This window comes from Ictalurus punctatus, chromosome 15, assembly GCF_001660625.3.
Source record: "Ictalurus punctatus breed USDA103 chromosome 15, Coco_2.0, whole genome shotgun sequence".
NCBI classification, from domain to species: domain Eukaryota; kingdom Metazoa; phylum Chordata; class Actinopteri; order Siluriformes; family Ictaluridae; genus Ictalurus; species Ictalurus punctatus.
In genome coordinates this window covers 6,224,179-6,245,658 of record NC_030430.2, presented here as the reverse complement: position 1 = coordinate 6,245,658, position 21,480 = coordinate 6,224,179, and the positions used below count along the sequence as shown (strand labels likewise).

Genomic DNA, 21,480 nt, shown 5'->3' with positions numbered 1-21,480 from the left:
ATTTAGTATTGGAAGAGCTAATTCAGTAGTGAAAGTTTATTTGCTATTGTACTGGAAGAGGTACTTCAGTAATGTAAAAGATAATTTGGTACTGGAGGACTTGGTTTGGTACTGGAAGAGTTAACTCCTTTAAAGGGACAAGAACCGAAACCGAAACTTAAATGAGAAACACGTTAAATAATTGACGTCTTGTGAAGAACCTGACAAGTAAGTAACCTCCAGCGGTCTTTTAATCATCAGATAATTCCGTTTAAAGACACATTATTAGGCTAAACATGCCAACAAACATTAGCCTATGTGCTTACTGAAGCACACGAGCTCAGCGTTTCCACCTCAGTGTTGATACAGATTTCGGTTATGCAGTATAAGCCAAATATGTTTGTGTCACTGTCTGTACATTAATAAGTTTGGAATATTGATACGGCTGGCTGTAGGAAACAAAACGTTTGTAAGGATGTGTAAATGAATTAAGTTGGTTTTAGAAACTGATGTACGTATACCTGAATTACTCTGTTAAATGAATCATGTGAATCGATTCACAAGCGGGAACGAATCGGTTTTCTTTTCCGTAGTAGAATGCAAGTATCTTTGTTCGTGTTTGTACATTTGTGATGAGGAAGGGACAAAGTTTGTTTCCGAAACCGCTCGAGGTGAGGGACATATTCCCGATTGGTCATTCTTGTACAACGGTTTTGAACCAAACCAAATGAATCGATTCACAAGCAGGGTACCCGGTAAAACAAGGTCGGAGCGTTTACTGAGAAATACTGAAGGTGTTATAATATATGATATATCAATCAGCAGTTGTATTAATAAGATATTGTGATAATTTTTTAATCGGTTATAAACTAATTACTAGCGTGCAAGCCTAAATACAGAGTATGAATAGGTGAATCGATACTACTGTGTCGATTCTTTCGATACTACTGATTCTTTTAAAAGGGATATTCTAATATAGACATAGCATACACCCCAAGCATTTTATACTTTACTTATTTATTTGTTTCCTTTTTTGTTGTTGTTGCAAAGTACATGGTCTGTTTAGGACCGGCTCATTCAATTGTGGGATTTGAACTTGCAGCCATTCAGTCACTAACGTGGAATCCCATTTTCTACAAATGATATAACCAGTGTGACTGTATTTTATCCTTCCAGGTGATGCAGGTGTGTGAGGGAGGATGGACAGTGGAAGTATCCTCATGGAAGATCAGAAGTGCGATGATGTACCTGAAGAGCGATTGGCCTACGAAGATGAAGGAAGTTCACCAACAAAGCCTGAGAAAGTTCTTGGTGCAGAAAGGTAAGAGACAGTGTGTTTCTGTGTTTATGTACCACATGCACATGTAGCCCACTTAGTATTTTCAACATCATTTTTCTCTAATGTGTTTTGTTTCATATTTTCACACAATATTTTTATTTCATGTTAATTAGTTTTTCCTCGTTCTGGAAGCTTCTAACAAATCAAATGTTAGTATGGACATGATCGATTGCATGTGATGAGCCAATCAGAAATTGAGGTGAACCCTAACAAAACCTGTGTGTGGAGGGACGAGAGGAGAGCATGCGGGGGATTTGAGGAGATATGGTTAAAGCGTCATGAAACACTAAACTACATTTTCTGAGATTTTAACAGAGCCGTTTGTGTCGCACATCATAAAAGACAATCTTAACATCCGTTAATTTTAATTGTAGGACAAAACTGGTTAATTTTGAGATTTTTTCCGCTATTTCCGTCTTCTGGGTTTAAAATCTTGTCATGTCGCACGTCACAGGTGATGACGTGGCAATGTACTATAGTACATCGATGATGCGTCGGTGTGTCGGTATGTGTCTAATTTTTAACCATGACAGTTTTACTATCCTTTTGAGCTAATTAAACTGTTTATTAAGCCGACGGGATGTCGCATGCAAAACTATGCAAAGAGAGTCCGCCTTGAAGGGACGAGCCTTCGCTTTTTATTCGTGAAAAGCACAAGCCTATTAGCTAGCTACCATTCCGACACTTCTCCCATCCGTGCTGCCTCCGGCATTGTTTTGTTTTGTTTTCCGCTATATGTCACACCAGGGGGAGAGGACCTGCACTGCTGTCTCCATTTAGCCCTGGAGATTCAGTAGGAGAGAAGTCCTCTGCCTCTTCAGAGCCCTGCCTACTCCTGCCACTGCAAACTTTTTGTCACTATCCATCTTTATTGTGAGTGTTATGAAGCCCTGCCCCCTCTTCCTCCCCTGCCATGCCCACTCCCCTCCCTTCTTCGCACAGCCATCCAAGCCCATTTAAGCTGAATTTTTCAAAAACATTGAGAGTTAGACTTGAGCTGAAAGAGGGAGGTTTCATGAACTTTTTTAGAGCTTTGCCAATTAAAAGAACAGAAATGTCTCATTGTCTCACATACATACTATTTCAGAGGGTGTTAAGAAGTTTAATTATTCTCTTTGGTTCATGTATTAGGCAGTTTACTCGAGTCAGCTGAGTTTATTTGCTTAATCAGCAATTGGACAATGAAGTCCCCGCTTGTTGCTTGGAGCAAAGGAGACTGTAGCTAAGTTTATTGCACCTATATAACTATAACTATCTCAGCGGATAGTTTCCGTGTGATGTTTATTAGAGTTTACGTTTAACAACTAAGTTTTTCTACGGATTGATTCGGCAATTCAGGAAATTGATTCATGGAGTTGAATTCATGTTAATGCACAGCAAAATCACCAGTGTTAATATAACACCCACAGTGTTGAATTCATACCCTACAATGTTTATGTAAGTCCACTGGACTCATTTAAACACTCTGGGTGTTAATTCAACACTAGGGATTTTACTGTGTGGAATATATATGATGATTCATGTGAGTCATTGTTGATTGAAGTGTTTCAATTGATTCAAAAGAGTTTTTTTTTAAAAGAGAGATTCAATATTTAGTTGTTTTTGAGGAGTGTGTTATGAGTAAGTGTTGTTTTGTTTCATTTTATTTTATTATTTTCTCTTATTTGCTTCTGTGTGAATAAATTCCTAATGATTTCTTAAGGTGCGATTTTAAGGGGTGTTCTTAAAGTAGTTTGAAATAATCAGACACACCTATTGGACAATAAAGAGTTTATTTTATTAAGAAAATGCAAGTATCTTATTGATATTTCAAAGTTTTCTTGATTGGAGGCACCGCACCAGCTGATTTTGATTCATTTGAATCATTTTATAACTATTATTGCAAAGTTAGGCCAGTCAGATCGTCACCATCAACAGCTGGTCTCCCAGACATCCTGTCATTAATTGGATGTTAGATAATTCTGCTTTGTTACTAGAGGATTACACAATTATGTACAATTTCGGACGTTTTCTTCAACGTGTTCTAAAGTTCTGAGTTCTGACTCAACTCAACTGAGCAAAAACTCTGGATATCATTTGGTATTAATAAACGCTGAAAAACCACCCAGCTGTGACCCAAAGACAACAGTCTGGAAGCAATAACATTCCTCTCGGTTTTATTCACGCATGACGTGTTCCTGGCTAGAGAACTGAAATTATTACACACATCCAATCACTTCAGATGCTATCTGAGTGACTGTCAGACCTCAGAAGTGAAGAGTGATGTAAAATAACCTCAAATTCCTGATTCTGTCCAAACCATTAAATTCATGCTCAGCTAACGTTACTATTAAATATTTACTGGGGTGCCAGATATTTTAAAGAACACACGATATATTTAAAAAAAAAAAAAAAAAAAAGGTTTTCCTGATACCCTGAGGGACTGTGTATTAACCATAATGCACTGCGAGTGCACTGATCTGTTTCAGCACTGAGGAAATTAAATGGTTTTTCAGTGAAATGAAATGTTTAAATTTAATTTATTCGTAGCATATCCAGAGGTCATATTTTGTTTAACACACTTGTCAGGTTTTAATCAAATGTTTTCGTTTATGTGGTCTAGAACTGTGGTATAATTTAAAAATCATTTTAATGTGCGTGTGTACTTGAGCCTACTAATAATGTCGTAACACTACGCTATTTTTTTTACTGCCATCCAGTGGTGAGGAAAGAGCTAGCTCTCCGGTCCCCAGTTGCCTGTCCATGAAGAGTGACTGGTCCATGGAGCTACCAGTTAACCTAAAGCAAGCGGATAACACTCCTGAGAAATGCTATATCAATATATCCATCTCTTCCTTTACCTATTGGCTCTGAGTCAACAGTTTATCATAGCTACATTATCATGTACACATATCATATAGGTCACATTGTAGACATACAATTACATAAACCAATGCAATGCAAGCAGCGCTGTACGGGATACACTCACATCAGCACTGAGGACACTATCGTGTCTGCAGGAAGAAGTAGGCCATTTCTTGATGGCCATCAAGTTGGTCTAAGGGAATTACATTTAGGGCACACTAGGAAGGCGGAATATGTTGCTGTCCTTCCACCGGAAATGGGATATACCGGCATACAGGTTTCTCAGATGCAGACAAAAGCACATGGGCCTTTCAGATGTGGAGAGAAGGTGTAGGGACCAGTTGTGTTTGACAATCCTCTTCGTTTGTTCAACCTCTTGGGTTGTCTTGCGTCCATTGCTTACATGCTTTGCAAGCTTTTCAGTAGTTTCATTGGGGGGCAAATCAAAGATGTCTGGCTGCAGACCCCACTTGTTGCTTCCATTCTTTGTCAATGAACTGGTTAAATCTGTTCGTAACACTGATCCACCAACAAAATAATATCCTCTCAGTGGTGGTCCCTTCCCACTAATAGACGAGGTACATAACATCAGATGGACTGGTCAGTGATTATACACCTACAATGTTCACTGATAAAATGGCAACAGCATCAGCTACATAATGTTTGTCACTGGAAATAAATCAGTTCTGTTCTATGTTTAAGGGCCTCTCTAGAGACAAAGAACTCATCTCCTCCAAGCTGTCTGTCCATAAGGAGTCACCATTCGATGGATCCACCAATCAAATTTAAAGACGGAGCTCCTATCGAACAAATGTACCATCCATATTTGTTTTTAAATAGTTCTTTCCTTCTAGTGGTTGATTTTTAACATTATATTACACGTGTCTGTTCTCTGTCTCTTATTAAATAGGGGAACGCAGGAAAGATCACATGCACCAAGCTGCCTGTTCGTCAAAAGTCACCATTCGATGGAACCACCAGCCTCTTTCAAAGAGTCAGACTTCTTTGTTGATGAAAGATTGCATTATGGTTGCATCCATTGACATGCAATGTTATCCTATAAATGATGATGACTGGCAAATATTAGTCAATCTATCCTCAATTTACTCTTTGTCTTCCTTTCTAGGGACCAGCCAGGAAGCTCAGACGCACAATATGACCAGCGTGAACAGTTGTATCTTTCTGCTACATTAAGGGTAAAAGCTGTCAAAGCTTGTTTATGCTTTTGGAGGAGGAATTAAACATTGACAGACTAAGCACACACTGTTCAATCAAAGTACAGATAACTCAAAAGGGCAGACCAAAGTTTAGTGTTTTTCAATGAAAGACGCCTTTTCTGTTTACTGTGTTTATTATTTGGAGGAGTATGGTATTACAGACTTGGGGCGGGGGGGGGGGGGGGGGGGGGGGTTCTCATGTATGCAGCTGCCTATTTATCTATAGTTTGCCCCACATCATTCTTATTATGCCATCAATGAGACCTTGTAATATAATAAACCCGAACACAGACTATTGATAGATCTTAGGTTTTAGTCTCACGTCTAATATCATGACCAGCCGTCACACATAGTCATTTTATGCGCGCACGTTTATTTATTACTTACTACTACTAAAGTTTTTTTTAAAGCCCCCACCCCCCTCCCCTTTCTCATATTCCTGTATGATTCCTGTCTAATTGTATGGATTTAATTGTTCATAACAGAGCTTTGAGAAGAAGTTTATGAGTTTGATGGAACGGGAGATGAAGAAAATCAGCCGGATTCTCAGCCCAGATTACGCTGGACCTGTGGAAAGTTCAGAAGAAGAGGAGGACGGCAGTGACGCCAGAGAAGCAGCTCTAAAGACCGCCCTGCACATTTTAAAAGACATGAAAGCGCAAGACCTGGTTGAAAAGCTGACTAAATGTAAGACGGACACTCTTAAAATAAAACGTAGATATAAAGTAAACCACAGGCTGCTTGTTCAACAATGAACGTTTTTTCCCTTGTCATTCAGTTGAACGCGTATACGCGCTTCAGAAAAAAATCAAATCCGACCTGAAGCGCAGGAGCGAGCATGTGTTTGAAGGAATTGCTAAGCAAGGAAACCCATCCCTTCTGAATAAGATTTACACTGAGCTCTACATCACAGAGGGTGGATGTGGAGCCCTCAACCACGAACATGAAGTGAGACAGATCGAGTCACTGAACAGAGTTCCGGTGGCGCATGAGACGCCAATCAAATGCAACGAAATCTTTAAACCGCTACCGGGCCAAAACAAATGCATCAGGACCGTCCTGACCAACGGTGTAGCTGGTATCGGAAAAACTGTCTCCGTCCAGAAGTTTATCCTGGACTGGGCTGAAGGAAAAGCCAATCAAGATGTACATTTCTTGTTTCCGTTGCCTTTTCGGGAGCTGAATCTCATGAGGGAAGAGCGACACACCATGGAAGGACTTCTTCAGCTCTTTTTCAGAGAGATGAAAGACTTCCCGGTCTCAGAACTCGAAAACTACAAGGTGGTTTTCATCTTTGATGGACTGGATGAATGTCGACTTCCTCTAGACTTCAAAAACTATGAGAGATGTTCGGAAATAATGAAACCAACATCGCTGGATGTTCTTCTAACAAACCTTATAACAGGGAATCTGCTTCCATGCTCTCGGCTCTGGATCACTTCCCGACCAGCAGCCGCTAACCGGTTACCCCCTAAGTGCATCGACCAAGTAACGGAGGTGAGGGGATTCAATGACCCCCAAAAAGAAGAGTACTTCTGCAAGAGAATCAGAGACCAAAGTTTGGCCAACAGGATAATCCATCATGTGAAGTCCTCCAGAAGTCTTCATATCATGTGCCATATTCCTGTCTTCTGCTGGATCTCTGCCACGGTGCTTGAGAGGCGGTTGGGCGAAGTAGGGAATCATCTCATGCCCAAATCGCTGACTGAAATGTACACCCATTTTTTGATCTTTCAGACAGTACAGAGAAATGAAAAATATACCGAAGGGAAAGACATGCAGCTTTGCTTTACCAAGGAAAACCTTCTTTCACTCGGAAAGCTAGCTTTCCAGCAACTCCATAAAGGTGACTTGATCTTCTATGAAGAAGACTTGCAGGAATGTGGCATTGACGTCAAAGAGGCATCCGTCTATTCTGGAGTCTGCACGCAGATATTCAGAGAGGAGTTTGCGCTATACCAGAGAAAGGTCTACAGCTTTGTGCATTTGAGCTTCCAGGAATATCTTGCAGCTTTGTTTGTGCACCTATGCTGGGCTGGCGCGACTGAATTTAACCAGCTTCAAGATCATAACCTCCAGAAGCTTTGCCTTGATTCAACACTTTTCGATTTGCACAAAAGCGCGGTGGACTTGGCTTTGCGCTCAAGGAACGGCCACTTGGACCTCTTCCTCCGATTCCTCCTCGGTCTGTCTCTGGAATCCAATCATAACCTGCTGCATGGTTTACTGCCGAAGAATACGCGCGCCGATCGGACCTGCCAGGAAACCGTGACCTACATAAAGCTCAAGCTTGGGGAGAACCTTAGGCCCGAGAGCACTATTAACCTGTTCCACTGTCTGCAAGAGCTTAACGATCATTCACTCGTACAGGAAATTCAAACCTACCTAAACACGAAGTGTCTCTCGGCAGAAGTGCTCGCGCCAGCACAGTGGTCAGCTATGGTCTTTGTGTTGCTGACCAGTGAGAAGAAGCTGGAGGTGTTTGACCTAAGGAAATATGTCAGGTCAAACGAAGGATACAAACGGTTGAAACCCGTAGCCAAGGCATCCAGGACTGTCATGTTAGTATGATTTATGTTTGCTAATGATGATTACACCTTCACGTTGCAGTAATTAGATGAGAGAGCTAGATCAGAGACAAAATATTGGCAGGTGTAATGGTGGTGTTTAAAGCTTCAGTGATTTTGCTTTTCAGATTGTCTTCATGCAACCTTACAAAAGACATCTGTCACTCACTGGCCAGCATTCTCCTTTCGAACTCTTGCGCTATTACAGAGCTGGATTTAACTGACAATTGCCTGCAGGACAAAGGAGTGGAACAACTGTGCCGTGGATTGAAGAGTCCAGACTGTCGACTGGAGGTGCTGAAGTAAGAACTTACATTATGTACTTCTCACTGTCTAGTGGGTTCCCCTACCAACTTGTTCCATGGTCTATGGGTTGTAGTTGGGAAAGAAACAATCTGATAACAAATAGGCATGGGGTGAGTTGGTAGTTCAGTGGGGCTGGTGGGGTTGCATCTCCCCTAGTGGTGACTGCCAGGACTGCAGCCCCCATAAGTCCCCATATGTAAAAAATTATATATTCATATATATATATATATATATATATATAGCGCAATGATGTCACACTTTTACGTTCAGCTGACAGCCTTCTCTATATAAAGTATCTTCCCTCATGCCTTTCTGAGCCTGGTTATTTGGGAAATTAAACCCCAATCAGACTTAAATTCCAAGTTTGGCTAGTGCTGTGAGTTAGGACAGTGTTGAAAACTGAACTGTAGCAAGCCACTACAAAAACATTTTTAAAAAACTAATTAAGAAAACATAAATGTTGTGATTGCATAAGTATTTCATCCCCTTTGCTGTGAAACCCCATCATAAGTCACATAATTTTTGAATGGATTTCAACCTGTATGAAATATTTTATAAATATATATATATATATATATATATATATATATATATATATATATATATATATATATATATATATATATATATATATAGTGAGTGGGCTCTGGTCTAGTGGAGTGGGCTCTGGTCTAGTGGAGTGGGCTCTGGTCTAGTGGAGTGGGCTCTGGTCTAGTGGAGTGGGCTCTGGTCTAGTGGAGTGGGCTCTGGTCTAGTGGAGGCCGTCCATCAAAAGGCAGTGGCGTGGTAAGGAGCTGATTAGTCAGCGAAGCAAGAGATTCATGACATCAAATCCCAGTGACATCCATTTCAGTTCCACTACAAAGTGTGGAAAAGTTCATTGGGGTGAATACTTGTGCAAATCACACCACTGATCCTCAGTGAAGAATGAATTTGTCCTTGTGAAATCAAACTTGGTATGATGATGAGTCCCCTTCCGAAAACAAACCTAGACTCGATCCTGTGCATTTAAGTGAGTATTCAGACCATTTTATTTATTTTATTTTATTTCTTGCTTGAATTGAGTATATAAATTTATTACTGGATTTTTTGTCTCCAATTCTAGACTTGCATTTTGCAGTTTCAAAAGAATTGGCTGTTCTCATCTTGTTTCTGCTCTGCAATTAAACCCTGGCCACCTGAGAGAGCTGGACCTGAGCTACAATCTTACTGGAAGTGATGCTCTTACTGCGCTCCTGGCATTACTGCCCAACAGCAAGATCGAAACACTGAGGTGATGTATGAAAATATCCTTTCAGCTCCTTAAATTTTTTTGTTGTTGTTGTAATTCCAACATCTCAACATACATTCTCATAGTAGCCGTGATGTATTTCATACAGGCTTGCACATTGTAACATCACAAAGGAATGGTGTGCTTTTCTGGCCTCGGCAGTAAGTGCCACACCATGTCACCTTAAACATCTGGATCTGAGTGACAACAGCATAGGGGACATGGGAGCAGGAGTCTTTCCTGAATTACTGAGCAATGAAAATTGTAAACTTCAGTCCCTAAGGTAAGGCATTACAGTCAGCTTCGGTCTGATTCGGTCAGAATTGTGCCCAGTGGCAGATCACCTGGGAAACTCTCCAGACAATTTCAGGGACCCAGAGCCACAACATGCTGAATTTCACCATTTCCTCTCTGTCGCAAAGAGACAGAGAAGATTTAAAAAAGATCATACCCTCTCTGCCTGTAGGCATGCTCTGAGCCTAGAGCTGACCAAATGAATGATGTATCCTCCAGGTTAGTCCAAGACATTAATTCCCAGTTTATGATGAAGTTCAGATGCTCTAAGTCTGATGAGCTGCTGGGCCTCCTGGTACAACTGAGCTGCCAAGAGCCAGTTATCTGTGTATTTTGCCAGATATATTCCCTTCTTGTGTTCCTTTTTCCCTTCATTCCCTTTTCTTACATTCTGTTTTTTCTATATTCCCTTTTACCATATTCCCATTTTTCTGTATTCCCTTTTCCTATATTTTCTTTTCCCCATATTCCTATTTGCTGTTTTCCCTTTTCTCTTACTTACTTTTCCTATATTCCAATTTCCCAGTTTTCCCTTTTTTTATTCCTATTTCCGTGTATTTGCTTTCTCAGTATTCCCTTTCCCCTTTTCCTGCATTCCCGTTTTCTTATTGCTTTACCCTTATTCTACTTTCCTTAATTCTCCTTTCCCATATTTCCCTTTCCCACAATCCTTTCCTTTGTATTCGCTTTTCCTTTATTCCATTTTCCCAGTATTTCCATTTCCTGTATTCCCATTTGCCATATTTCCTTTTCCTGTATACCCTATTCCTTTATTCCCTTTTGTGCCATGATGTGTTTATTCTTATATTTCATTTCAGTAATCCAGTTTCCTGTATTCCCTTGTTCTGTATTCACTTGACTCATATTTCCTTTCCCCACATCCCATTCCCCCTTTTCCCATATTCCAATTTTCCCATATTCCCTTTTCTCTTATTTCCTTTTCCTATATACCCTTTACCATATTCTCATTTCCTCTATTACTATTTCCCTGTATTTGCTTTCACCATATTCCCTTTCACTTTTTCCTGTGTTTCCTTTTTTATTCGTTTCCCCTTATTCAATTTTCCTTAATTCCCTTTTCCCGTATTTCCCTTTCCCTTTCCTCGTATTTGCTTTTCCTGTTTTCCATTCCCTTATTCCATTTTCCCGGTATTTCATTTTCCTGTACCTCCATTTGCCATGTTTCCTTTTCCTGTATATACCCTATTTCTTTATTCCCTTTTGTGCCATGATGTGTTTATTCTTATATTTCATTTCAGTAATCCAGTTTCCTGTATTCCCTTGTTCTGTATTCACTTGACTCATATTTCCTTTCCCCACATCCCATTCCCCCTTTTCCCATATTCCAATTTTCCCATATTCCCTTTTCTCTTATTTCCTTTTCCTATATACCCTTTACCATATTCTCATTTCCTCTATTACTATTTCCCTGTATTTGCTTTCACCATATTCCCTTTCACTTTTTCCTGTGTTTCCTTTTTTATTCCTTTCCCCTTATTCAATTTTCCTTAATTCCCTTTTCCCATATTTCCCTTTCCCTTTCCTCGTATTTGCTTTTCCTGTTTTCCATTCCCTTATTCCATTTTCCCGGTATTTCATTTTCCTGTACCTCCATTTGCCATGTTTCCTTTTCCTGTATATACCCTATTTCTTTATTCCCATTTCTTCTTATTCAGTCATTATTCCTATTTTCCATTTTCTGTATTCCCATTTCCCGTATTCTCTTTTTCTGTATTTGTTTATCTCATAGTTACTTTCCCCACATTCTCTTTCCCCTTTTCCCCACATTCTCATTTTCTGTCTTCCTTTTACCCTTTATTGCTTTTTTCCCTGAATGTCTTTTTCTGAATTATTTTCCAGGCTGGCGAAATGCAACATAACTTGGAAAAGCTGTAACATGCTAGAATATGCGTCCGGCTCGATGTCCTGGCGTCTCAGATCCCTCGACTTGAGTGAGAATGACCTGCAGGACTTAGGAGTCAAACAACTTGCTTATGAACTGGATAAACCCACATGCAAATTAGAGGAATTAAGGTTTATCTAATATCCCTTAATATATCATAAGGCTTCTATTAAGGTGCATTTTGTATCTGTCCATGAGGAGATCGAGTTGTTGAGAGACTTTTCTCCTTCTCCAGGCTCTCGTCTTGTGGATTCACCGAGAGAGGATTCTCAGCCCTGGCTTCGGCTCTGACGTTAAACCCCACATGCCTGAGAGAGCTGGATCTGAGTAAGAATTTCCCTGGCAAGACAGCGATGGAGCAGCTGTGTGCAGCTGTGAGACAGTCCACCTGCACTCTTCAAACGTTGTGGTGAGCACCGTGCATCAGTTTTTATACTGCAGCTGTAAGAATTGGAAGTCAGAGTATGAATCATAAATAGCTGGGGTAAAATAGACAGGATGAAAATGCTCGCCACTATAAATGACCAGAGGTTTAAAAGTATAGCCGAATTGTTTACTCGGATAAAAGCACAATTACAACTGTACATAAATCCTCTAATAAAAGTCAAAGTACAAAGATTCCAATTTTATCTGCCTCAATTTTAATCACGCACTGATTTTAGTTACCGATGCCAAATGAATGCCTCCGTCACCAAAGAACCAAGAAACATTAGCGAACATTAGCTGAGGCTAATTGGCTAATTTACAACAGAGTTATTCCTCATCTGTCAAATGCTAGCTAGCATAATCATAACTCTGACCAAACAAACTAGCTGAATGCTACAAAGTATATCGTACGTCGCAGCCCATAGCGACTCGTCTCTAGTCTTCAGAAAGCCCTTCTAATCCAGTACCGCTAAAGGAAAATGTTTAATGATAAATGATGACTGAAACGGTTCTAACTGATGACTGAATTTGCTCACACAGCATGGACCAATGTGGCCTTGGCTCAGAAATATGCGCCTCCCTTGCCAAAACCCTTAGCCAGAGCTCGAGTCTGACAGAGTTGAGCCTCCGCAATAATGAACTCGGAGATGAGGGAGTAAGGATGCTCTTCTCTGGGCTACAGAGTGGACGTTGCTCCTTGAAGATCCTGAGGTAGAGTTGAATCCAACTTCAGCTTAGCTTTCTTTCCTCTTCACCACTGAACATTCTACCAGTTTGATCTAGTAACTTTTAATGACTTATTAACTCTGCGATTAGTAAAAAAGGTACTAAACTGGTGTAACAAAAAAAAAAGCGTTCACTTTCTTATCTGGTAATTGTGAATTTGAATCCCGACAATGCCACAGCTATCTTTGCAATCAAAACTGGCTGTGCTCTGTGAGTGGGAGGTGTGATGTTACTCCCTCTTCCCTGTCAATCATACCGACCTAGCCAGTCATGGACATCTTTGAGCTCATGTATGCGGAAGAGGAAGGAAAGCGCTGTAAGATAAGACAATATAACACTTTATTAATCCCAGGTGGGTAAACGGGATCAATTCCAGTGTTACAGCAACCGACAAGACACAATAGAAATAGAATTAGACAATATTAACATCGAGTCACGTAAACGCCGCAATCAGATTGTCTGATTCAGATTAAGACAATGTTCTGATTTCCCAAATTCTGATTCCCGCCCCTGTCTGTTTTAATCGGAAATGTGTTGTATGTAAACACCTTATTCAGAAAATCCACTGAAAGGAGAAATACGTGCATGCTCAGTCTGGTATTGTACGTACCAAAGGCAGCATCTTGAATTTCCCAGGAAATAACAGCAGGAAAGGAAAAGCACAGATTGACATACTTACAGCAACCATGTATACATGAATATTCCCATGTTTGTACGCGTATAAACGTCGTATTCTTTATATTTCTACAACCTGTAAATATAGACCTTTCGAGAACGGAAGTTGACATGCACGTAAACGTAGTCAACGTAGCAGCAGAACAGTATTTACATAAGTTTAAAAGATAAACAACTATGCAAATATGCAAAAAAAAAAAAAAAACCTGTCTGTTCTCTTTCGTGACTGGCTAGCGTCGCCGTGATCGATGAGGAAGAGCGTCAGGAAGTCAGTTTTGCTCTTTTTGGAGTTTGATGAGATTCAAACTCGCCCTTAAGGATAAAATCCAGTTTTGCTCATTTGCAAACCAAAAAATTCTCGAATGTTCACTTTCAGATTTTTGCCTTTGAAGTCCAATTTCTTAACGCCATGTCATGTACAGTCACGTTACCATATTAAACATTACTACGTGTTTTGTGTTTTTCTTGACAGTGTACCTGTTGTATAACGGTTGTCCTCTCATCTTCTACTTTGCAGACTGGCTAACTGTTCCCTGACGAACAGCATCTGTGAGTTCTTGGCCCCTGCACTAAGCTCGAGCACCACAGGCCTGTCAGAGCTGGACCTGAGCGGCAACAGCTTCAGCGAAACCAGAGCCAGTTTCCTGTGCTCGATATCAAACATAAATCTTGCACTGTGATAAGAACTGCTGAACCCCATTTTTCATTTATCTCAATTACCGGTGTCTTTGCATGATTTTTATAGCTCGTTTTAATCGTCTCATTCTCAAGATATTCATGAACTGGTACATGTGTGTTTAAACACTAAAATGGGAAGAACATTGAGTTTAGGCCTGGAATTATACTGTCATTTTTCTTCAGAGGTGTCCATTTATAACATTTCTTTCCCATCATCCGTTGGCATATCTGGAAATACCGTGTCTGAGTTTGTGTAAGCTTTTTGGGGAAGAATTTTTAGAAGTTTACATGATGTAACGGTTAAAACCCAAACTTACACATGCTAAAATTCTTTAGAAGGTCTCATTTTAAACTTTGTATGTATATATAAAAACAATAATATCTTTTTAAAAGAAGGAGAGTTTTCTAAGAGTTTTTCAAGGAATATGCAAGGGATAAAACACTTGAGGTTGCGCTGTTACAGGAAACTAATCAGTAACAGGGTAGTGTGATGCAGCCTGACATGTCGCGGAGTTACTCTTATTGGTCAGAAGGGTTTTATTCCTCTTATACCACAGGATTTTTCTGATGAATGCAATTTTTTACATTTGTTATTATACAACACGTCATGGTTTTTTAATTTGCATTTTTTTATGTTGTGTTATTTCATTTTTCTCATGTTGTGGAACGTCCACGAAATAAATGTGTTCCTGTTCGTAAGCTAATACGACCAAAAACTAGCTTGCCATCTTTCCAAGTCCCGAAGACTTTCCCATGTCGGAAAACTCACTGACACAGGAGACTCCTTCGGTAAACGTTAGACGTTTCTTTTCTTCACCATATGAATGATTTTTCTTTGTTAAATAAACATATAATCGTTGATATGATGACATTTTTTCTTAGAGGAGATGTTTATTCAACATTAATTGTCCTTGCTTTCTAACAGTCAGAAAGTTTTCCGACCCGGGAAAATCTTCAGGAAAGAGGCTACGGTCTAAGAGCAATACAAGAACCTAGTCGTTGATTTTTATTTTCCTATAACTGTTGCTCTTATTGCACTTCTCTCAGAAATCCCAGCCTGACTACTCTGATGTATACTCTAAAAGAGCAAACGCGAGTCATCTGGACTGTACCAGTCATATCAGCGTGAGCTTCATTATCAGTGACTAGCCTTACATGATCGTTCCGTCCGTCTTCCTGGCTCGAGGACGCAGAAAGAGGAGGAGATCGAAGAGCAGGGAGGGGTCAAAGCAGGGCATCAAAAGCTAGACATGCACGAACAGGAAAAGCTAAAAGAGGAGAGAGGGAGTAAGGGAAGGGCAGAGTTCTGCTACACAGATGCGGAGATTACAGCAGCTGATAGAACTCTGGAGACGCTTGCTTTTCCAGTGTGGGCTGAACAAACGGTCGAGCCACATAAACAGATGTTGCAGAACCTAGATGACCAAGGAGAAGAAGAGTCCCGACAGAACAGGTCAGAGGGAGCTGCTAAAATGCCCATGACTACATAAGAAGAGCAAAAACGGACTGTCTACGTAGGAATCAATACTGCAGCAAGACTAGACTACAGCTTACAGGGAAAATAAACAAAAAAGGTACTCGGGGGGTTTTTTGGCATTCATTCCCTTATGAATCACATCACAACACTGTGCAACCTTCAACCCTACTTGAAACTGCATAACACTTATTTTAAATTGCAATGCCCGGACTCTGATCAGATTGTAATAGTGTGAAGTGATTTTATCTATTACACAGTGTTAACGATGACGAGCTCCGCTACAAGTGCTGCATAATCGTGCTTGGCTGTGAACGCTGAAAACTTGGCTGAGTTGATTGGTGTGCAGTGAGAAGTCTTTTGAATTACTCAAGGGAAGGCATTAGTTCTGTACAGCCCTCTCGTGCTTGTGTATGCACGGCTGCATGGCAGAACGAGCTGTCAGAAACGCGTGCTGTTTAATGCATGGACACACTGGGCCTCATTGATCAAGTGAGTACTACAGTTGTGTGTAAATGTTTTCGTAGGCCAAACTGAATGAAACATTCCTGCCAGACTGACCAAAAGTGTCACCGATTTTATGTCGATAAAATGCTAACGAAGCTGTGAATTAAACATGTTCACGGCACCCTTGCATTGCGTCACGCCTATAAAACTCCATAAAAGGCAAAGCGGACAGGGAACGAAAACAAAACGATGGCTAAAAGGTAATGCTGTGTACAGGCCCTGGGGCGAACTGTACGGACGAGCCCGCTACATGACCCTGCCTGTGATTGGTCGATATAAATGAGGTCTGCCCCTGTTGGATGACGATTATATCTACTTATTCTGATCGTAAAAAGTGTCATGAAATTTGAATAGCGCCACCTTCAGTACTGGAGTAAATGTAAATGGCGGGGAATACGAAACCACTGAGAGTTAAACGCTTCTTTACAGAAAACATCACCATCTCTATGATTTTCCCTTTGCTAAATAAACATGTTGATATGGTGACGTTTTCTATGAGAAGTTGTTTATTTAACGTTTTATGGAAGGAGTCTCCAGTGTCAGTGCTTTGTATCAGCCAGTACGTTTTCCCACCATGGGGAAACTCTTCAGGAAAGAGGGCGTGGTATAAAACGCTTCGGAACTATGCCGTACCACCTAGTCGTCGATTGTTTTCACGTGAGTCTGCATTGTCTCCACGTCAAGTATGCCGAGGCCTGTAGTCTTCCTCCTTTTACAGGGCGCCATTTCTTTTGTCCGAATCGAATGGCTGGATTAATTCGTCTCAACGCATGTCTTTGTTTCAGATTGGATTTCTTTTCACGTCTGTAACTGAAATGAATTGGATTTGACAACGTGTACTCCGTATATATAAAATTGCAGTAACTCATCAGCAAGTGTGTGATTTAAAGTCGAACGATTGAGCTGTGTCTGCTTACACGGAAATTTACACAAACTTCGAAGGCGTTTTTCCAAACTAACTGGATTTTCACAAAAATCCCACATTTCTTGTGTAAATGCTCCTGGAAATGTTTTCTGAATAAATTAGGTCATAGCCAGATGATAAATGAGGCTCATTGTGTGCATCAGTCTAACATCTATAACAAACGGAGAACTCTTGTTTTACGGTCCATTGTCAACACAGCGTGTTTCTTCTTCTTCTTCTTTTTTTTTGCATTTCCATCCTGCTTATAAATCACTTTCTGGATCACAGCTGCCGCACCTCATCGTTCATCATTTCATAGCGAGTAATGCAGTGAGTCCAACTAAAAGGTTTTGTTCTGAATGATATCATGGAAACAGAGCCAGTGATCCAGCGTGTTTCTGATCCAGTTAGAACTGATTTGTAAACCTCAAGTGGCTGAAGTTGGTTCTTATGCGCTCGTCAATCACATATTCTACCCCAGACCGTGTTTCATTAGAATTCACACAACCATTTACATATACTTTATGAACAAACTTATGACACATAACGCCAGAAATGTTCAGGGCTTTAAGGCCGTTCAAGCCACAGTGATCTAGGCTATTTCATTTCAGGTTAGTTCGATAATAAATGCTGTCATCTTGTAGCTGAATCGAGTCTCTCGTTGCAACGGCATTGTATAGCTGCATTGCAGTCTGGGACTATTTCTACACTGGATTTCTTATTAGTATGACATTGGGTGTCACTGGAGGTTGCGGATTAGCAAAAATAAGCTGTTAGTCTTTTGTTCGTAGGAGCGAACACCAAAACTTGCCCATTATATGTTATGTTTGAGATCAGTTTCTCATATTAAATGTCATTGTGACTGCGGGAGCAACAACAATGTCGATATCCTGTGACCTCAGCGCAGCACATGGCTGCTAACATCTCCCAGGAATAACAAGTTATTTCCACATATACACCCTAAAATTGCAAACACCCCCGAGTGTTTTTCTCTCCGAGTCTTTGCGGCAGCCCGGTTCTGGACTGTATCACCAGATAAAGCTTTGCAAATGATCGACGCTACAACTCAAGACAGCACTAATCCAGAGAACAGCGAGGTCCAGAGATGCATGGGAAAACATGCATCTCTGGGAACGCAGGCCAGTAAGGGAATCCCTGACTGTTTGTGCGTGTGTGTTTGCATTTTATAGGCAAACTCGGCTTCCGGTACACATCGTTCTACCCGTTCGAGCACACATCTGGCCTTGGTGTGTGGCTTAGCCAAAGTGCTAAGTGTGATGTGTAATCCTGTTCTTTCCCAACAGAAAGATGTTTTTTTTTTTTCCCATGCTGTAAAATACCATGGAAGAGAGAGAAAGAGAGAGAGAGAGAGAGAAAAAATTAAACAGAAAACATGGCTGAGATCGTTTGCACCATATGAACCCTGATTCTCAAATGATCTGAGAATAGATTAGGCAGAATTGGTCAAAGTTTCTGAGGGGGTGAGTGGGATTGGTGAGAAACCCTTCGGGAACAGGCGGGATTGATAAAACCTTCTGTAGGAGTAAGCGGGATTGGTCAGAATTTCTGTGAATCAGTCCTATGCACTACTACTACTACTATTACCACTACTACTACTACTACAAGACCAATATACCTAAAAAGTTATGGAAGTCTATCTAAGCTAAAATTGTTACTAGAAAATACATGTGTGGTTGAATTCTTTCATTCCACCCCTTGAGGCCCCAACTCCCAATGTTTAAAGGTAAAATTGTGCCTGCTATAAAGCTCTAGACTGGAGTGTGATGTGTGATTTGGCTACATTAGCTTTGTACTCAGAAGAAGAGCTAATCTTCATCAGTAAAGCCCTAAAGGATGCTTAGCCGAGAAGGATTTACCATTTACAGGCATGTCGTGTCTATGTCATTTCTAGGTCTGAAGATGCGGGCGATTGTGGGCATCATGTGTCTGTGCCAGTGTGTAGTCGGTCAGCTGTTGGAGGCCAAAGCGAAGACCACTTCACCGCGATTTATTTGCAGTGTCCCAGGTCTACCGGGTACGCCGGGGAAGCCGGGACCGCCCGGGCCTTCAGGGGCTGAAGGCCATGTTGGAATTCCGGGCAGAGACGGCAGGGACGGTCGGAAAGGCGAGAAAGGCGAGAAGGGGGAAACGGGTAGGCACAGGGCTTAACTAAACAGCCAGTTATACTAACACTCTGCAGAGAAGTGAAAGAAATGCAGCACAAGACCAGAAAATCAATGAACAAACATTTGCCCTCCCCAGTGATCAGATCTGGCAAGTATTTCAGTTAATCAGCTTGAAATGTTTGCTCCGTGTTGATTCCCGTAGATATCAGTTTTCTCTGTTTGCACATAAATGAGAAAATCTCAATTCAACTGTCATTTATTGCACTCTAGGGCTCTCTCTCTCTCTCTCTCTCTCTCTCTCTCTCTCTCTCTCTCTCTCACACACACACACACACACACACACACACACACACACACACACACACACACACACACTGAAAATAAATGGTAGCCAGTCACTTTGTAAGTTTGCTAGTGTGAACATATGTATGGATGACTGGCATTGTCAGGGTTCAAACTCTTGATCTTCCGACAAGGGTGAAATCTTTGACAGTTGTGCCAAACAGGAACCAAATAGATGGTGTTTTTAGAACTTGTGAGCTTGCACCTAATGAGCCATTGAATTGTGGCTCTCTCAGGAATGGTATAGCATGTACAGTGGTAATAACCCCAGAGAGGTATGGAAGGTAGTCTCACTGTCCTGTCTTTGAACTATATAGGAATTAAAGGAAAAGTTGGACCAACTGGCAAAATCGGCGAGCGTGGAGAAAGAGGTCCGACGGGTAAGCGAGGCCCAGAGGGCGAGAGCGGAGACCCGGGACATACAGGACCCCAAGGACGGGCTGGACTGAGAGGAGCAAAGGGCCAAAGAGGCCCACGAGGATTGCAAGGCAAGTGCCTCTGTGGTAGCCTGGTACCCAAGTCGGCCTTCTCCGTGGCCATCACCAGCAGCTACCCGGCTGAGCAAGCGCCAATCAAGTTCAACAAAGTCCTGTTCGACGAGGGCGGCCATTACAACCCTCAGACAGGCAAATTCATATGCGCATACCCCGGAATCTATTACTTCTCCTACGACATCACGCTGGCCAATAAGCACTTAGCCATCGGCCTGGTGCAGAACGGGATTTATCGCATTAAGACGTATGATGCCAACACGGGGAATCACGACGTCGCTTCTGGTTCAACGGTGATATTCCTCAACCCAGAGGACGAGGTGTGGCTGGAGATCTTCTTTAAGGACCAGAACGGTCTGTTTTCGGATCCGAGCTGGGCTGACAGCCTCTTTTCAGGGTTTCTGCTCTATGCAGATACTAGTTACCTGGATGCACTATCAGAGGACTATTCTTAAATCACTGTAAGGATTAAATATATTTTATTAAGATGAAGGACTCTACGGGCTCGGACTAAAATTTTATTTTTAACATAAACAAATGATAACAAAAGGGAGATATTAACTTATGTGATGATCGCAAACGATACATAGGTCTTCATTTTTGACCATTTATTACTATTTTGAACAAATAGATGTATTTCAAGCAGTTTTATTCTGCATGTCAGTGGACTACCAAATCCTCCTGGGCCCGGGACAAGTTCCCCGGTTGTCTCCTGTGACGGTGGTGCGGACCCTTGATGTGTATATAGTGCCAGGTTAATATTTCCAGTACACATTTTCTTACAAAAACAAATCTTTATGGACAGAAAGGCATGTCAAATGAGCCACTGGCCTAAAGAGTCCTGTTTATACTCGCAGAAAATAAATGTATAAGGCCATTTTCTCTTTCTCATGATCGTTTTTTTTCTGGAATCTGCATTTTCTGTCCAATAAAAATACTACAGGTGTGTGTATGACTCCAAATGTTGTCCGTTCCGACAAGCAGCTCTCTCTGTTTAAGCTTGTAACTGCCTGCGATAACGAACAACTGAATTTTCTGTAAAGTGTACTAACTCTACTTTTCTATTTTTGTGAAAAATCTATTCAGTAAGTTTTGATTCGTTACTGTCTTGGACAAACTCGATTTCCTAAACAGATCAGAACTGGATTGCAAGACAAATTACCTACAGGCATGTTTTCAGGAAGTGGGAGGAAATTGGAAACACCAGAGAAAACTCCTGTGAAGCTACAGACATAGCTCAGGATCAAACCTGGAAACCCTGGAGCTGCAAGATGGCAACACTTCCCACCGCACCGCCCTGGCCTTGAGCAAATGTTCGACAGTATATAAAATGTTATTGTATATACCACTAAATAAAGTGAGAATGCCTACACCAATAATAATAATAATAATAATAATAATAATAATAATAA

General features: G+C 41.0%; 2 protein-coding genes across 5 annotated transcripts; both read left to right on the top strand.

Annotated features, from left to right (window-relative positions):
- The first annotated feature begins 81 nt into the window (after positions 1-81).
- Positions 82-14,928, top strand: LOC108275733 (NACHT, LRR and PYD domains-containing protein 12). Of its 2 annotated transcripts, XM_017486665.3 has the most exons (14): positions 82-207; positions 1,156-1,300; positions 4,865-4,975; positions 5,073-5,156; positions 5,289-5,358; positions 5,865-6,066; positions 6,158-7,940; positions 8,075-8,248; positions 9,358-9,525; positions 9,632-9,805; positions 11,677-11,850; positions 11,955-12,128; positions 12,686-12,856; positions 14,064-14,928. In XM_017486665.3, exons 2-14 carry the CDS (start codon positions 1,179-1,181, stop codon positions 14,224-14,226), a joined length of 3,570 nt encoding a protein of 1,189 aa, XP_017342154.1. In that variant the 5' UTR covers positions 82-207; positions 1,156-1,178; the 3' UTR covers positions 14,227-14,928. The 2 variants fall into 2 exon arrangements, with proteins under 2 accessions (XP_017342154.1, XP_053542034.1); XM_053686059.1 differs by lacking the exon at positions 82-207 and having other exon boundaries at positions 1,161-1,300; positions 4,018-4,975.
- Positions 14,929-15,066: 138 nt separating this feature from the next.
- On the top strand, positions 15,067-21,016 carry LOC108275740 (C1q and TNF related 7). 3 transcript variants are annotated; one of them, XM_017486674.3, is made up of 4 exons: positions 15,067-15,798; positions 15,959-16,190; positions 19,022-19,261; positions 19,895-21,016. In XM_017486674.3, exons 3-4 carry the CDS (start codon positions 19,030-19,032, stop codon positions 20,521-20,523), a joined length of 861 nt encoding a protein of 286 aa, XP_017342163.1. In that variant the 5' UTR covers positions 15,067-15,798; positions 15,959-16,190; positions 19,022-19,029; the 3' UTR covers positions 20,524-21,016. The 3 variants fall into 3 exon arrangements, with proteins under 3 accessions (XP_017342163.1, XP_047016498.1, XP_017342162.1); XM_047160542.2 differs by lacking the exon at positions 15,959-16,190 and having other exon boundaries at positions 15,067-15,677; XM_017486673.3 differs by lacking the exon at positions 15,959-16,190.
- Positions 21,017-21,480: the final 464 nt, after the last annotated feature.

What these genes read in the sequence shown, in the direction of transcription:
- LOC108275733 (XM_017486665.3), top strand. Translation starts at nt 1,179, where the DNA reads ATGGACAGTGGAAGTATCCTCATGGAAGATCAGAAGTGCGATGATGTA. An exon ending in CCACCAGCCTCTTTCAAAGA is followed by an intron (nt 5,157 to 5,288) that starts GTCAGACTTCTT and finishes CTTCCTTTCTAG; the next exon opens with GGACCAGCCAGGAAGCTCAG. An exon ending in AGCAAGATCGAAACACTGAG is followed by an intron (nt 9,526 to 9,631) that starts GTGATGTATGAA and finishes TATTTCATACAG; the next exon opens with GCTTGCACATTGTAACATCA.
- LOC108275740 (XM_047160542.2), top strand. Translation starts at nt 15,644, where the DNA reads ATGACCAAGGAGAAGAAGAGTCCCGACAGAACAG. An exon ending in GAAGAGTCCCGACAGAACAG is followed by an intron (nt 15,678 to 19,021) that starts GTCAGAGGGAGC and finishes TGTCATTTCTAG; the next exon opens with GTCTGAAGATGCGGGCGATT. An exon ending in AGGCGAGAAGGGGGAAACGG is followed by an intron (nt 19,262 to 19,894) that starts GTAGGCACAGGG and finishes TGAACTATATAG; the next exon opens with GAATTAAAGGAAAAGTTGGA.